Below are 17,481 nucleotides of genomic sequence, written 5' to 3'. Positions count from 1 at the left end.
GACTGAAAACAGCTTTATCTCTTGGTATTGGTGATACACGTCACACAACCTCAAGCCTCTTTAGTACAGGGAAAAATACCTGCAATATGCAGGATGCAGGATGGATGATGCAGGATGTAGGATGCAGGAACGAGGAAACCAGATAATCTGTAACCAAACATAAGGAAAGAGATATATACACTATATACACAATACATAGAGACTATATACACAATAAAGAAGAAAATCAGGATCAGGTGAGTGCAATGAAACATGAGGGAACACATATCAGGTACGGAAAATACATAAAACCAGGAAATCAGGAAATGACTAGGATGGGGCACGGGACGTGACAGGTTTAATCTGAGAAGCGGCAGTCAGATGAGAGCCACACAGAACTGCACTTGCACTGCTCCCACACAATTGGCTGATCAGATAATGGCATGAATAAGTATGAAAAAGTGAGTGTACATAGGTGGAAAGTACATACTGCATTTCCCTATGCATGCTTTTAATATTGTATCGACTTTTGTGTGCAAAAATATGTTTTCTTTGAAATCCATTCACTGACACTGGCTTTTTTGGTTAAAACAGAAGCGTGGAAAAATTCTTATGATGCACCACTAAATTTTCAGTATCCCACAGGACACTCAATTTCTGAGATTACCAGGTAAGAAATATCAACTGTTTATCTTACATCAATAGAATGTGCTCAAGTGATTTAAAACATGAAAAATTAGTAATACCCAGTCACGATTTATTGTTTGTGCATTATTTCTAGCCAACATCACAATCGTTATTGTAAGCCAGTCATAAGTAACATTTGGTCTCATGCGCTGGTCAGCTTGCTGACTTCCCTCTCCTGGAGCATACATTGTTAGCCCCCACCGTTGGCACACATGCCTGTGGGGGAGAGCTAGAGAAGGATTCTTAGAGGCACCTTCTTAGGCCCTGGGGGCCCCCCTTTTCTCACATTCCTACAGGATTTGAGTACAGGAGTACTGGAGAGGGTATAAAGATGTTTCATGATAATCCCAGGTCAGAATATAGTGATGTTTGGTGTTATTCTGATTGGTTCAGTGCGACTGGTGTAATGGTCTAGTTTTTGTAACAGTCTACCTTTGATATCACAACCATTCAGGAGCCGAGGGGAAACTGGGCAAAAGTTGTCTCTGTAGAAGCCATGTGTTTTAGCCCCCTGCCTGGTGGGCCTGGCTGTAAATTATAGATGGGTGACTCACTTTTACGGTCAAGAACTCTAAGGCCTGGATTTCGGAGATAAGGAGAAGAAACCAAACAGTCTGGAATGTCTCCTTTCCTTTCATTCACCCAAATCAGGTTTATCCATAATGCAGTTATCATGAAAACTCCCAACTACAGCATTCATAGATATGATGGGGCGGCCTGTAGCACAGTGGTTAAGGTCAGGAAGGGCTGCCATGTGTGAGGGGCCTGAGAGCTGGGGTTCCAATGTTGTTTAGACTACCTGTTGGGGAGTTAAGATGTATGAGTGGTCCAAGGCCAGTTGGGTCATGGGAAAAGAATCCTCCCGAACATTGGTGACCTCCCTGTGACCCCATACCTGGTCACTTCCAAGGGGGAAGACTCCGGACAATGCCACAGTGCCCTCATTTGGGCACTGCTGTCATTATACCGGTGACTGCTCTCTTAGATTAAATATTCAAAACTGCTATTAAGATAGTAAATAGACCCGGTAACACCTTGAAAACATTGCCCATGTGATCCTTGTATTATTGCATTAAGTCTTATGTAATGGTAACTGGAATTGCATGTAAAATGGATAATCAGGAGGGAAGTTTCATGATAACTGCAACATAAGAAAACATAAGGGTAATCTGTTTGGTATGGATGTGATCTGATAAAATCAAGGAATCGGATGAGATACATTTCATACCAAATGGAATTTAATAAACTATAGTTTCAGTATCCCAAGGGAAAACCTACACGTCCTCTCCTGGTAATCATCTCATTTTCCCTACTCAACAACCCCCAAGGGTGGGGGTCTAAATTCCAGATTTGACCACCCCTCCGGGTTGATTTATGGCACTGCCGCCTGGTTTCAAACGTATGATTTGGCATAAAAGCAAGGGAGACAGACCAATCTGGGAAGATCGTATTCGACTTCCCACACAACATGTCTTGTGTATGTATGTATGTATGTATGTATGTATGTATGTATGTATGTAAGTATCAGGAAGATCGTATTCGACTTTCCATACGGCATATTCTATACTCTGTGTTTGTGTGTAGTCCAAGCAGGCTAGGTATGATTATTTACTCTATCTCTATTCTTAATTTGTGTATTTTATACTTGATTGTGATATTCTAAAGCTAATAACCTACCTGTCTGCGAATAAACTATTTTGTTTGTAACTTGCGTGATCTCCATGACTCTAATTCATCTTGTACCTTTTCAGCCTAAATTACAACTGAAATACTCAGGGGGAAATGGTGGCCAAAAGACCGACCGATCGGCGGGGCGGTACACCTGTGATAGTTCTAAGTTGTGAGGCCAGCAATTTCTGTCCCTTAAAGGGTCGGGCGACGCAAGGCTCTTGTAATCTGGTGCGAAGGGAACCCATGGGCGTTACGGCTGGTTCCTGCCAAATTAGCTCTAAGGAGCCCAGACAATGCTACGCCGACCTGGGCTCGCAAATATCATGGCAGGTTTGCATGTATTGTGTTGATTGGACCCTCAGCCTCTGAGTTCTCCACCGAACTGAGATTTCAGCAGTAATGCTAATCCCGGGAGCATCTATTGAGTAATGGTGGCGCAGGTACAAGTCGAATGTAATCACTCCCGAGGTCCGCGTAAGTTGCAAACCCAAATTTCTAAATTATATTTTAAATGGAGTCAGATAAACGAGTAAAACTATAGTAACCACTAAGCGTACAATACGACCCCGTTTGAGAACGGAGAATATTAAGAATTGTACTGATCCGTTTCTGGCCAGCTATAAGCGGGATATGGGGCAGGTCAATCCATATCCGACCCATGGCAACGGACCCAGTATATTCTTAAATATAACTGTGCTCTGTTCTTGTACGGAGGATAATAATTAACCCAACTAATGTTCTCCCAGCAACGCCAGAAGGACAATCACGCAAAACCCCCCTTCGGCCCCCGCTAAATTCCGTCATTGGGTTAGCTGTGGGGTTTTACATTATGAAGATCGCCGCTGGGATTTAAGGTGCAAGAGAAGTCCTCCCTCCACTTCGTGTTTCTGGACTGGTTATGTCAATGGATTTGATCAAGCATTCCACTACAGCTGTCCAGATAATCACATTATTTCAGGAATGTCAAGCTATCATCAAAACCGGCAAGAAGATCGAAGGTTTATATTACAGTTTTCCAATTCTTTTTTATTGATTTTTTTAGCTCACGTTTTAAAACAAAGATACTTGCATATGGTCAGGGAAGTCCTAATGTATTTGAACCCAGTGAAAAACAAGATACAGATTTGTTTGAAGGGCAGCAGAGAAACTTTGATGGAAAAAACCCCAGCCAATGCAATTCATTGTATGTGATGGGTGAATACAATTGTCAATATGACAAATGCAATTTTAACACGGTGGACCTTTGTAGGTCACATGGTTTACGGTATAGGTAAAGCCACCTTTTTATTGCTGTTTTCCACCACAGATGGAAATTCTACTGCTGCAGAATAAACAACTACTGCAACCATTACTGCTACTGGACACCCTACGTGAACACCTTTGATGAGCGATTCACTTGGTATGTTCCTCACCATAACGACCTGGTTGGAGTTGGAAGCTACCATAACAATAGGGCTGAGTAAGTACTTTGTCACTTTTCTTTGTTTTTTCCAGCCAGTGTATCAATGCAAGGTGTAATGTTTCTGATTTTAGTCTGTTAGTTTATTTGTTCTTCTTGCTATTTATTCTTATTCATATCCGGTTATCTGTCATCCATTACAGTTCATTGCATTTGTCTTCCCCTTTTATGTCTGTGCCTGTATGTTTCTGAGCCCTAGTCATTCCCCTGTCTGCGTGTTGCACTATCCGGGCGGTTTCGGAATTTTCCAGGTTTCAACAATTCCTTCTCAGCCTCGCTTTTTCTTACTTCCTGCTTTTTTGCTAGTTCATGTTGTCGATAGCACTAATTTACTAATAACACCAAACATAGATATTACAGAGTACTAATTACATTAACACACTAACTGTCTGTCTTACTAATTAACTAACAGTGATTAGGTTTTGATAATTAGATTTAATCACAAAACTAACATACTAACGATATCTCCAGTTTCGATTCTGCTCTGTAACTCCTCTCTGTTCTATCCCTATTTACTTGCTTCGATTCAGCCAAGTGTTTCGTTGATTGTATTTCACTTGCTGATTCCTTGTAAAACTGATTCATTGAGATTCCTGAAGACACCCCTTTGCCTAAGTTTCGAGTTTGCCTTGCCCCTTTGATTTGTTTGGACATCTGATTATTTGTTTTTTGATATACATTTAAGACTTGACTATGTAAGTAAAAAGCAACAGTAGAACTTTTTCTCAATCACCATTCAAATACCATCTCTGCTTTCTAAGTACCTTCATAATTATGTTTAATTCTCCTTTTATTGTTTATAATTTGACTGCCTGTCTTGTTTGGTAACTTTGGGTCTCATGTCTGGCCCCTCTTGCAAAAGAGATTTCGATCTCAATGGGGTATTCCTGGTTAAATTAAAATATGTCTCAACTCAAAATTAAGAATGAAGGCCATTTTAATTGATGAAGATTGATGAGTGGAAAAGTGGAAAATATGAAATAGATTTTGGCCTTTTTGTGTAGAACCTCGAAAAGATGTGCAGCTGATCTGACCATACTATTGCGTGTAAATCTGAACATTGTTCTGTTCTTTTGCAGAGATCGTCGCTGGCGGTTTAGGTACTGTGCAAGAACTTGTTGAATCCTTTTGATTAAAGGGATCGAACGAAAAGAAGAAATTACACGAATCATAGAAAAATATATAGTTTCAATTGTACCATATATGGTCTTAATTCAAAAATAAATGAATAAACATAGAGTAGTATGCATTAAAATATGGTTCCGTGTCTTTTCTTAAAACAGACTTTGTGGTTTCATTAAAGCAGAATGTGGGCAGTCTTAAAAAACTAAAAATAACGGCATACAATTCCACTGAACATTCAGCAGAATGCATTATGGGATGTTTGTGTAAGAATGCAAATATATTGAAATGCATTAATAGCTAGCATTGGTTTACATTATTGGCATTTGGCAGACACTCTTATCCAGAGTGACATACAGTTGATTAGACTAAGCAGGAGACAATCCTCCCCTGGAGCAATGCAGGGTTAGGGGCCTTGCTCAAGGGCCCAACGGCTGTGTGGGTCTTATTGTGGCTACCCCGGGATTAGAGCCACCGACCTCACGTGTCCCAGTCATTTACCTTAACCACCACGCTACAGGCCGCCCGCCTAATAATACCGGACTGTGGATCTCAACCACACACTAAAACATACGTGTGTGTAGAACGGTATTTCAGGGTTTATAATGGACACTGAATTTAATAGAAATCCATTAGTGTAACATTTTACATTGACATTTTCTTTTTTGTCATTTAGCAGACACCTTTAATCCAAAGCGACTTACAAGTGCATAGGTTCTTCCACAAGTTAAAGCATCACATCCATAACTAGTAAAATACACATGAAGTGTTGTTCTATACATACAGTCATCATAAGTGCATTTTTTTTTTTTTTGGGGAGGTTAGACAAGAGGGATAGAGATATCAGAAAGAGGGGCGGGGGAAATCAGGAGGGAGGACTAAGGTACAATTTGAAAAGGTGTGTTTTTAGTCTGCGTCGAAATAGGGGGAGGGATTCTGCTGTCCTGACAGTGGTAGGCAAGTCATTCCACCACTGAGGAACCAGAGCAGAAAACAGGCGTGAACATGCAGCTCGACCGCCAGGTGCTCGTAGAGAGGGAACCAAAAGGCGACCAGAGCTGGCAGACCGGAGTGGTCTAGTTGGGAAGTAGGGAGTGATTAAGGATTGTATGTAAGGTGGGGCAGTCCCCTTAGCAGCCTGAAATGCCAACACTAGGGCCTTGAATCAGATGCATGCGGCAATAGGAAGCCAGTGGAGGCCAATGAGGAGCGGGGTGACATGACCTGGGCTGACTGGTGATCAGATGGGCTGCAGCATTCTGGACCAGCTGGAGGGGCTTGATGACACAAGCTGGGAGACCAGCTAGGAGGGAGTTGCAGTAATCCAGGCGGGAAATGACGAGCGCTTGGACTAGGAGCTGGATGGCTTTCTCCATCAGGAGATGACGGATACGGAGTATATTGTAGAGAAAGAACCTCCAGGTTCTGGCAGTGGAGGATACTTGTGGAGCCAGGATGAGGCAGTTATCAAGAGTCACACCAAGATTCTATGCCGTCCGGTAGGAGGAAAGTCAACAGTCAGTGAGAGGTCAATTGTCGGAGAGGACTTAGCAGGGATGTAGAGAAGCTCAGTTTTGGCAAGGTTAAGCTTCAGGTGGTGGGAAGCCATCCACGCAGAGATATCAGCCAAGCAGGCAGAGATCTGTGTGGTGACCTGGGTATCGGGGGGGAAGGAAATAAAGAGTTGGGTGTCATCGGCGTAAGAATGATAAGAAAAGCCACGAGAAGAGATAACAGAACCAAGAGACATGGTGTATAGCGTGAAGAGGAGAGGACCAAGAACTGAGCCCTGCGGGACTCCAGTTTGTAGGGGGTGAGGGTCAGAGACTGAGCCCCTCCAAGTCACCTGGTAGGAACGACCAGAGAGGTAGGAGGAAAACCAAGCAAGCGCAGATACTGTGACGCCCATCCCAGACAGCGATGAGAGCAGAATCTCATGGTTGACTGTATCGAAGGCGGCCGACAGGTCGATGAAGATGAGGACAGAGGAGAGGGATTTGTCTTTAGCAGAGTGGAGTGCCTCAGTGACCGCGAGCAGGGCGGTCTCAGTGGAGTGGCCACTCTTGAAGCCGGACTGGTTGGGATTGTGGAGATTGTTGTGAAGAAGATAAGTGGACAGTTGGGAGCAGACCGCCCGTTCCAGAGTTTTAGCGAGAAAGGGAAGAAGAGAGACAAGCCGGTAGTTGTTCAGAGCAGAGGGGTCAAGAGTAGGTTTTTTGAGCAGGGGAGTGACTCTTCAGGGAAGAGGGCATGGTGCCGGAAAAGAGGGAGGTGTTGATTAGAGAGGAGAGAAAAGGGAGAATGTCATTAGAGATTGATTGTAGAAGGGGAGAGGGGATGGGGTCAAGAGGACAGGTGGTCGGGCGGTGGGATGTAAGGAGTTTCAAAGTGTCGGAGTCAGAGAGGGGAGAAAAGGAGGCTAGGGAGTTGGGGAAGGTAGGAGGGTCAGCAGGGGGAGAGGGTTGGGAGAAGGAATTGCATATGGCATCAACCTTCTTTTCAAAGAAGGAGACAAAGTCGTCAGGTGTGAGTGATGAGGGAGGTGTTGCAATGATAACACTAACCGTTATCATTGCAATACCTCAGTCAGCTCTTCTGACCGGCTCTTGATTGGCTGAGAGGATCTATGACCACATACATTGTTTGATGCAGCAATGCTGGGTGGATTATGATGTCACACAGAGAGAGACAAATGTCAATAGAATGAGTAGGGGTATGATAAATCAATTGATCAGTTATCCATGACCTAATTATTAATTCATTTTTCTTTTGTTGTGGTCTATGTTTTTAGTTCATGTATCCATAATAAAAGATTTTCGAATCTCTTAAACATCATGAATACATTCTTCAGCATACACTAACATATAAAAACATGCATTAACTGTTTTATCAGGAGTGCTGGTATCATCCAGCTGCTTCCATCTGTTTGTAGAACTGCATCAAATGTTGTTTTGTGGAAAGCAATAGCTAAGGCTATTACATACAACCTGGACACTACAACTACAACCACCAGAGCGGAATGTACAATACAACAGGCAGTTGGCTGTTTGTTGGAACACTGTGAATGGAGATGAACACTGTATTTTATGTCTTTCTAACTGAAATACGTCAGGCAACAGTTGTATTTGCAGTTTGGAAAATTTTGAACAGATGTAATAACTGTTAAAATACTACTACTACTAGTACTACTACTACTACTACTACTACTACTACTACTAATAATAATAATAATAATAATAATAATAACAATAAACTTTATTTATATAGCACCTTTCATACATGAAATGTAGCTCAAAGTGTTTTACATTAAACCAATTACTGTCATGGTTTTCATTGTCATCTAGAGGGCTTGCCGGCTTAGCTCAGCAGGAGAGATTGCTTCCCACATGTGGAATGTGGTTGTAATCATGGCCGATTGCAGTCAGCTGCTTGGAGAACTATTGAAGTATCTTCCTGGCGAGTTTTGGTGTTTCAGTTTGACACATGCACAAAGCCGGTATTGAGGTCTAAAGGTAGACAGAGAGAGAGTGTTCCAAGACTTAGTTTAATTCAGTTAGAAATTAGAAATAGATAAGTTTAGGGTCCCATTTTTTGTTTTCCTTTGGGTTGGTAAGATCCTGAGAACCTTCCGGAGTTTTGTTTCTTGGTTCCGCCTCTGTTTTGAAGGCTGTTTTCTTGACCATTTTAGTTCTAGTCATATTTTCGGTTGGCAGATCGCCGGGGAGTTATTGTTGGTAACTTTGTGATCCCTTCCCGGTCACTCTTGGTCTCCCACCCCTGCTCCCTCACAATTACAAAGAATTACAGAGACAACACAAACTGATAATAATATAACATAGAAAAAAAAAACCAAGACGCACACCTTTCCCCTGTCCATCCCTCAAGTGAGACGACACTGATTGTGTGAATATATACCTTAATTCCACACAACAACCAACCAAAAAGACATTCATTTGACTCTAAAGACCACTGAAAGTAAAGATAAAATAAGACCAGCAAACTTTCTTATACTAAGTCCCACTTTAAAACAAATAATTTAGCTATTATGTATTATCTGTTTCAAGAGGTGACCAAAACGACTTTGGGTCCTTTCCCCTGTGCCTCCCTCGAGTGGGACAACACTGATTGTGGGAATATGCCATTTTAACAACCAACTGTAGCGTTGGAAGCTAAGCGGAGAGCCAGGGGCGACCAAAGGTAGAACCCTTTTTTAACCGACACGCGAACGTGTCAGTCACTAAATCCCAGGGAGAACCGAAATAGGGATACCCAGCTAGGAACAGGACTTCTCCCGGAACAATGGGAGGAAAGGAAACCCCGATGTGACTCCATGGGCGCTTCGGGATGGGTAACGGACGTAGCCACCCTGATGGTGGTCGATGGGAGCCCTTGCTGCGTGCGCAAACTGGACACGCGGCTACGAATTCCCGGACATCCTTTTCCATCCCGGGCCACCAGAACCGTCGAGACACCAAATCTTTGGTGCGGTGGACCCCGGGATGCCCCGCCAGCCGTGAGGCATGTCCCCATTGTAGTACTTGGGAACGGACCCCCGCAGGCACAAAAAGGCTACTAGGTGGACCCCCCCCTGGACCCGGATCTTGGCGCAGTGCTCTCCGCACTGCCGACTCCACCTTCCAAACCACAGGCGCCACAATTTGAGCCCCGGACAGAATGGGTTCAGGCTCGTGCTCCCTATCCGCCTTGTCAAAAACCCGTGAGAGGGCATCTGGCTTGGTGTTCTTGGATCCGGGGCGGTACGTCATAGTAAAAGAAAAACGCGCAAAAAACAGCGCCCAGCGGGCCTGGCGCGAGTTGCGAGTCTTAGCCGATTGAATATACTCCAAGTTTTTATGGTCCGTCCACACTATGAACGGATGCTCCGCCCCCTCCAGCCAATGCCGCCACTCCTCCAAAGCTAGTTTGACCGCTAGCAGCTCCCTGTCTCCCACATCGTAGTTTCTCTCGGGTTGGGACAGCGACCGCGAGAAAAACGCACAAGGGTGCACCTTTTGGTCTTGGGGGGACCGTTGAGACAAAATAGCCCCTACCCCCAGCTCAGAGGCGTCAACCTCTACAATGAATGGTAGGGAGGGATTCGGAGTTATTAAAATAGGTTCCGAACAGAACCTATTCTTTAACTCACTGAACGCAGCTTCCGCACGAGCTGTCCATTCTGCCGGCTCTCTCTCGCTCACGTTCCCGAACCCGGTTATCAATGCGAATCGCTGTCGATATTAGTGAGCCTAAATTCCCCGGTGGCTCCACTGTGGCCAGCGCGTCCCTGACCGAGTCTGACAGTGCACATGTAAAGAGTGTCATTAGCGGTTCGTCCGCCCACCCCGTCTCCCCTGCCAGAGCCTGGAACGCCACTGAAAACTCTGCCACACTCTGAGTTCCCTGCCTCATCCACGTTAATCGGGCCGCCGCCTCTTTACCCGTGACATTGTGGTCGAATACTCTTGTCATCTCCTGCATTAGGAGCTGGGAGCTGCTCATTAGGGGGGATTGTGCCCGAATCAGCGGATCTGCCCAGGCCAGAGCGGTCCCGGTCAACAGGGATAAAATAAACGCTACTTGGGAATCCTCGGTTGAGAATTGTGAGGGTTGGGTTTTAAAAAAAATTAAGCACTGGGAAAGAAACCCCCTACATCTACCCGCCTCTCCCCCGTACCGCAACGGCAACTGTAACTTAGGTTCCCGTATTAGTGGTGAACTGGGCTGGGATGCGGATCCCGTAGATGGGGAGGAAGTGAGTGGCTGAGGGTTGTAGGGATGTGGTGCCTGAGCCTGTGGGGAATGGAACTCGCTTGCCAGTAATCGTAAACTATCGGCAAGCTCCATCAACACATCTTGCTGCCTGCCCAGCCTAGACAGGATCTCGTCCTGCCTCTGAAAAACCATGGTCTGCTGCTCGGTGGTAGCTGTCTGCTGGGTGTGCAATTCCTGCAACGCCTGCCCCTGCCTAGCTAGCATAGCCTGCTGAGCGGCTACCACCGCTTCTAATGGGGAGTCTCCCATCTCCCTTCCAGTACTGGTCGCTGGTCTCTCCATGGTGGCTTTTGTGTTCTGTAGCGTTGGAAGCTAAGCGGAGAGCCCGGGGCGACCAAAGGTAGAACCCTTTTTTAACCGACACGCGAACGTGTCAGTCACTAAATCCCAGGGAGAACCGAAATAGGGATACCCAGCTAGGAACAGGACTTCTCCCGGAACAATGGGAGGAAAGGAAATTAAACAAACCAAACTTAGAAATCGTAAACAGAGAAGTAGCTCAAAAACGGCTAGAGAACGTAAAACAACCCTTAAATAACTAGGGCGAACCAATACTTTGGTACCGTGCCAAATAGCTGGGCACTGAGTGAAAACCAAAAGAAAATACAACCTAGCGAGAAAAGCTAGGCACGAAAATAAAAACCTCGAGGCGCAGCTCGGGACAAAAATGCAAAACGAAATACAACACTGGGGACAACGTCCCTCTACCATCGACTCACACAAGTCCAAAAGAAAAACAAAACCCTTGAGGAAGGCGCCAGCACCCACAACACTTCCAGCTGTACGCCTTCCTTACCTTTTAGATATTTCTCCTTTTTAGCAATGAGAGAATTATCCACCAGCACCGTACCTGACTCGTATAGGTTTAGAGTCTACCGGGCGCTTTACCGGCTTTGTGCCAAGGGCGAACGGTTGAACACAAAAGCACAGAAACTAGTCCATGCTGGTCTTTAATACTCTCCCGGGAGGTAATTCCCCTGGCGAAAACGAGGAACAGGTGGAAACAATTATCCTCGGCCAACTAGTGGCACCCGTGAGAATTACCTCCCACCATGACACCAACAAATAACAGAACATTTTATACAAAATAGAAATGAAGAAAGGAATAAAAAACTGTGCTAAAAACAGTGCTGCTAGACATAGCACAAAGTTAAGAGCAAGAAATAAAAATAAGCTGCTAAATAAATCTAAAATAAAATAAGAAGAATAAAAATATAATAAAAATAAGGAGAGAATAATAAAAGCAGTGCTGCTAGATAAAAGCTAGATAAAAAAGTTTAAAAATGTCCACTGAGCTTGCTGTTCTGATATTAATTGGCAGGGATGTTCCATAATTTAGGGGCGTAATGATTAAAAGCAGCATCACCAATTTTCTTTTGTGAACTACAGGGAACAATTAATAAACCAGCTGCAGATGACCTGAGGGCTCGTGAAGGGACATAAAACAACAATGAATCTGAAATGTAAGGAGGAGCTAAACCATTAAGAACTTTGCAGTAAAATAATCTTAGAGTAAATTCTAAAAGATACAGTGAGCCAATGCAGTGCAGCTAAAACAGGAGCAATATGTTCTCGCTTCCTTGTTTTTGATAAAAGTCTCACAGCAATTGTTTTAATTGTAGTCATTAATTGCAGTCTTTCTATTGATTTTTTAGGAAGACCAGTAAAAAGGGCATTGTGATACTTGAAATAAAAGCATGGACTAGGTTCGCAGAATCCTGACTTGATTAAAATGGCCGTACCTTGGCAATGTTTCTCAGGTGGAAGAAAGCAGTCTTGATCACCTTCTAATGTGTGGTTTTAAACGTAGATCAGAGTCTAAAATTAAAACCAGGCTTGTTACTTCTGATTTAACCTGGGGAGTAAAATTGCTAACCTGTTATAAAGTGCATCCCTTTTGGCTTTGGGGCCAACTAGACGTATTTCTGTCTTCATTTAACTTTATTTAACTTTAAACAATTTTTGTTCATCCATTGATTCATTGCAGGCAGACAGGTAGTCAGGGAAGATAATGCATTTGGAGCATTTGGCTCACATGATCTCTGATGACATGACCTAAGGGAAGCATCTACAATGAAAAAAGAAGGGGATCAAGGCAGCTCCGTTGTGCAACACAAGAAGATGTGTCATATTTTTCTGACATGTGATTTCCAAGATTCATGGTCTCCCTGTAATATATATTTGGAACCAGTTGAGAGTGCATCCAGAAAGACCAACCCAGTATTCAAGGTGATTGACTAGAGTATTGTGGTCAATTGTGTCCAAAGCTGCACTCAAATCTAAACAAATTTGAACTGAACCTTGTTAGCATCAGCACTGAGTATAAGATCATTAACTATCTTAGTTAGAGCAGTCTCTGTGCTGTGATTAGATCTAAAAACTGCCTGTTGTATTGTTTTCATTCAGAAAGTTGGTAAGTTGATTAAAAACGACCCTTTCAAGTATCTTGCCCATGAACGGTAAGTTGAATATAGGTCTGTGCTTGGTAAAAATTCCAGAGTTGACTATCTTAACAGCAGTTGCGGAGATGGCCAAACCTCTAGCAAGACATTAATCTCCAGAAGTTTTGACTTGAGGTTGTCAGCCAGCTGACGGACAGGAGAGATGGGGTGGGTCTGGGTGCGTGGGGCCCGCGGGGCAGACAGGGAGGTCTCTCCAGGCTTGAGGTCAGACCTAGGACAGGATCGGATGAGCGGGAGGTGGGCGATGGGGAGAGGGGAGACTGGGGGGGTCGAGGAGTCTGAAGGTTTTTGTTGATCCCACTCTGGGCATGGTTGCTGGAGAGGGGAAAAGACGGGTGGTGGATATGTTGGCCAAGCAGTGGGACCTAGTGAGAGGATCGGCCCTGATATGTGCACCTGAATATGTTCTTTGCTGAGAGAACCGAGTAGGTTTAGTAGTCTTGTTTTAACAGAGACATTATTTCAAATTATTGTTTAGGAATGTCATTAGCCCCTACATGTACAATGATTGTGTTGATGGTTTGGTGTTTTGATAAAACTCCAGGAATTGTTTTATATTATGCCATTAACTGTGGCGCCTGGTAAATAGTGAGTAATTGTTCTCTTACCTCTTACATCCCTGATTATAGGGTCTCCCAAAAGTAGAGTTTTTGGCTGGGCTGACTGTTGGACCGCGGGGCCAGCTCCATGACGAACCCGCCTGTCGGTGTATAGACGACGAGGTGTTGTTGAAAGTTGGGGAGGCTGCAGCACGACAGTGTTATCTGACTCCACTCGTGCTTCAAATTTATTATTCAGCTGGAGAGGCTGTGCTGGTGGGGTTCTGGGAGGAGGCGGATGCTGATTCTTCCCATTTTTCCCCAGGACAGCAGTCCATGGTTCCATGTTGGAGGTCCTGGGAGTGGAGCAGACCATGGTCTTGGGTTTAGCACCGAGTTTGAGCTATGGGTCTGCTGGAGCTGATGGAACAGTAGCATTGGCCAACTGTGTGGAGGAGGCTACCTCAGTGTTTGTAACAAAGAGTCAATATGCTGTTCAAGTGTTGAGATCCTGCATTCCAGTTCTTCAATTCTCCGAGCCATGCAGAGGCAGTCAGTGCAGCCTGTAGAAGGTGTGTGGGGGGCATCTTGTTCTGATATATATTTTTTTTAAATCAACTGAAGTGTTGTGCAATCCAAAGTGTGGCAATCCGAAAATGTGGCAGACCGTAAAAATTGAGAAAAATAGAAATAAAATAGAGAAACATAAAATAATAAAAAGAACTGCAAAAGATGTTTTGCAAGCAGAAAATAGATAAAACTGCAAACTGCTTGTTTGACAAAAATACATAAAGCTAACTAACCAAATAAATGAATAGAAAAAATAAACATTGTTTCTAGTTGATGTATTTTGACTAATGTCCAGGAGATGGTGCTAAAATTAAACACATGAAATCTACTTCACACATGCACACCCACACATCCCGAGTTGCTGTATACTATAGTGCACCCTTCAATTACTGCCATATCAATTGCTTCTTGATTGATATTGTTTCATGCTGAACTACTACTACTCGTTTGATTGTTTGAACTGATTGATGCTGAACTCCTTTTGAACTGTAAAATAGCAGTTTATGAGTTGGATGCATTCAGGAACGTCATGCAACTAAAAAGAAACTTGTGAAATTTTGTTCTCATTGGCTAATTTAGTAGTTATTTTCTGTTACAAACAAAAATTAATCTGTAGAATTATAAAACAATGCATTTAAAACATTATGAATCATGTTTTGTAAAAACCACATACATCCAAAAATCAACACTTGACATGTGAAGGTGCGTGAACTATGATTCTATATGGAAAATTGAGTGGGAAAATGAATGTTCTTTTTGTGTGAATATCTTCATTCCCAAGTGAAAATGGCCATGTTCACATGCGAAAAGGCAAATTTCACGTTATTTTATTTCGTAAGGGTCAGTAACAGGCCTGGGTCAATTACGTAATTGTTTTGGATTCAAATATTTTTCTTGAATGAATGATCTTGCCTGGTGTAATTGAGCCAACCATGTGGTCCAGAATGTGGGGATTCCCCTTTTTTGACAATATTTCATAGGTTCCAATACACCAGACAAGCTCAGTCGATGCTTGTCTTAATCCAAAATTATGACGCAATGACGGTCTTTTTTCACACATTAAACATAGCTTTACCTTGCATAAAGCCTGCACAGGAAACAGCACTGGAAGCGGAGGTAAGAAATGCAACATTGGTCCTGGGATTTGGCGGCGTGTTGCCACGCCGATGTGCGCCAGGTACGGCCACGCCGCTCAAATGAAAGGAGCGTGCTCGGCCGCAAACGGGAGCTGTGAAATTCTATTTTGGCGAAAGTCTGCTTTTGAAACGGGAGACGGAGGAGAGAGACAGCACGTCTTCATGAAGCGTGCACATCTTCTTTACCCGATAGGCCTCATGAAGTCACCTCAGCTCTACCTGAATGAATAAGACTTGCTCACTCTAAGAAGGCCATAACAGAAACGATAGCAATCAATTATGTGCACAATACGGCATTGGAGACCAGGTAGATATGTTCAATTCAATTCAGTTTTATTTGTATATCTTGTTTTACAGAAGACTGTCACAAAAACATTTTACAGAGTAGGGCGGCCTGAAGTGTTGTGTTTAAGGTACATGACTGGGACCAGCAAGGTTGGTGGTTGCCCTGGTGTAGCCACAGTAAGGTTAGGTTACATGACTGGGACCAGCAAGGCTGGTGGTTCGATCCCCAGTGTAGCCACAATAAGGTCCGCACAGCCCTTGAACAAGGCCCTTAATCCTGCATTGCTCTAATCAACTGTAAGTCAGTTTGGATAAAAGTGTCAGCCAGTTGACAGTTACGTGTAATGTAATGCAATGAGTAGCAGAAGCAGAGTAACAGGAGAGCAAACAACTCTCTAACCCCCACACCAGATACGTGTACATAACAGGAACACCTAAGCCTGCTATGACCCGAACAGAGCAACACCAGAGTAACACACACCCTGTAATACTGAGCAACTGAACAGCATATGGCTCTTTAAGTCTTATGTCTCTTTAAGTACAGCACTAAGATTTCATTCTTAGTACTATATTCATAGAAGTGTGCAACACCAGAGTAACGCACACCCTCTAATAATGTGCAACCGAACAGCATATGCCTCTAAAGATTTCATTCTTTGTACTATATTCATAGAAGTGTAGTGCAACAGATTTGATTGCACTACACTACTGTTCAAAGAAAATGTATTCATAAATTACAGTATAATATTTGAATAGTTTTATTAGCATAATACTCATCATAATACATATAAAGCTGTTCTTGTTTCAAACAGTGCTTTTAATTAAATACAGAAATTATGCAAGTACTTATGAAAGTGTTCCTGAAATCACGGTCCTCAAAGGCCAAGGAATGCTGGCTTTCCACCCTCCCTTTACCTGGGAGTCAGTCTGGCCAATTAGTGGCACAAACTGTTTCGGTATTTACCTGGGTGGAAAGCAAACCAGGACTGGATTTGGATTTGACTATCCCTGTTATCGTGCATTCATCGGCCCATAGTCTGGTTCCTGAATCTGGACCAGGGATGGACGACTCCAGTCCTGGAGGGCCGGTGTGTATGCAGAGTTTTGCTGCCACCAGTTAGAGCCCAGTGCCAGAGCTGGCCGTGGCGTGTAGCTCCACAGGGTGGCGCTAGAGCCAACCGTATGAACCCTCGTTGGTGTTTTGAGCCCTCAGCATTGACTTCCAGGCAGCTGCTGCCTGTGAGAGCCTAACTAAACTGTGGTGAGCATTCTGGCACAGAATGGCCCAGGTGGGTGCTGCACATGGTGGTGGTTGAGGTGAGTTTCCCTCTCATCACTGTAAAGCACTTTGGGTATGAGAAAAGTGTTATATAAATGCAAATATCTATCTGAAGAAAGAAATAGCTACTTTATGGGCTGTAGCACTGGTTCTTAAACTTTGTAATGATCAACTTGTACCAATACACAACTTGTGTCAAATACACATTCTAGCACAGCCAAGTGGACCACAGCTATGAAGACATGTCCAAAGACATGCAGGTTAGGCACTACAGATTAAAATGAGCTCATTAGCTAACTCTGGCACATTGATGTGGAAATTGAGAATGGAACAAAAATGAATAAAACTAAAGAAGCAAATAAATACAACTATACAATATAGGAAACATCGTTTCTAGATTTTTACTAATGTCCAGGAGATGGTGTTAAAAATGAAGCCCAGAAAAACTGCTTCACACACACACACACACACACACACACACACACTAATCAGAATGTCCTTGTATGTAATTAATTTGGAC

The 17,481-nt window shown here is 43.6% G+C and overlaps 1 protein-coding gene across 1 annotated transcript; it reads left to right on the top strand.

Annotated features, from left to right (window-relative positions):
* The first annotated feature begins 252 nt into the window (after positions 1-252).
* LOC133134457 (hemagglutinin/amebocyte aggregation factor-like) lies at positions 253-4,918 on the top strand. Its single transcript, XM_061250654.1, has 5 exons — positions 253-271; positions 574-649; positions 3,192-3,335; positions 3,644-3,796; positions 4,876-4,918. Exons 1-5 carry the CDS (start codon positions 253-255, stop codon positions 4,916-4,918), a joined length of 435 nt encoding a protein of 144 aa, XP_061106638.1.
* Positions 4,919-17,481: the final 12,563 nt, after the last annotated feature.

Source organism: Conger conger, chromosome 8 (genome assembly GCF_963514075.1).
Source record: "Conger conger chromosome 8, fConCon1.1, whole genome shotgun sequence".
NCBI lineage: Eukaryota > Metazoa > Chordata > Actinopteri > Anguilliformes > Congridae > Conger > Conger conger.
This window is presented reverse-complemented; position numbering and strand designations above follow the sequence as displayed.

What these genes read in the sequence shown, in the direction of transcription:
- LOC133134457 (XM_061250654.1), top strand. An exon ending in TCAATTTCTGAGATTACCAG is followed by an intron (nt 650 to 3,191) that starts GTAAGAAATATC and finishes CTGGGATTTAAG; the next exon opens with GTGCAAGAGAAGTCCTCCCT. An exon ending in AACCGGCAAGAAGATCGAAG is followed by an intron (nt 3,336 to 3,643) that starts GTTTATATTACA and finishes TTTCCACCACAG; the next exon opens with ATGGAAATTCTACTGCTGCA.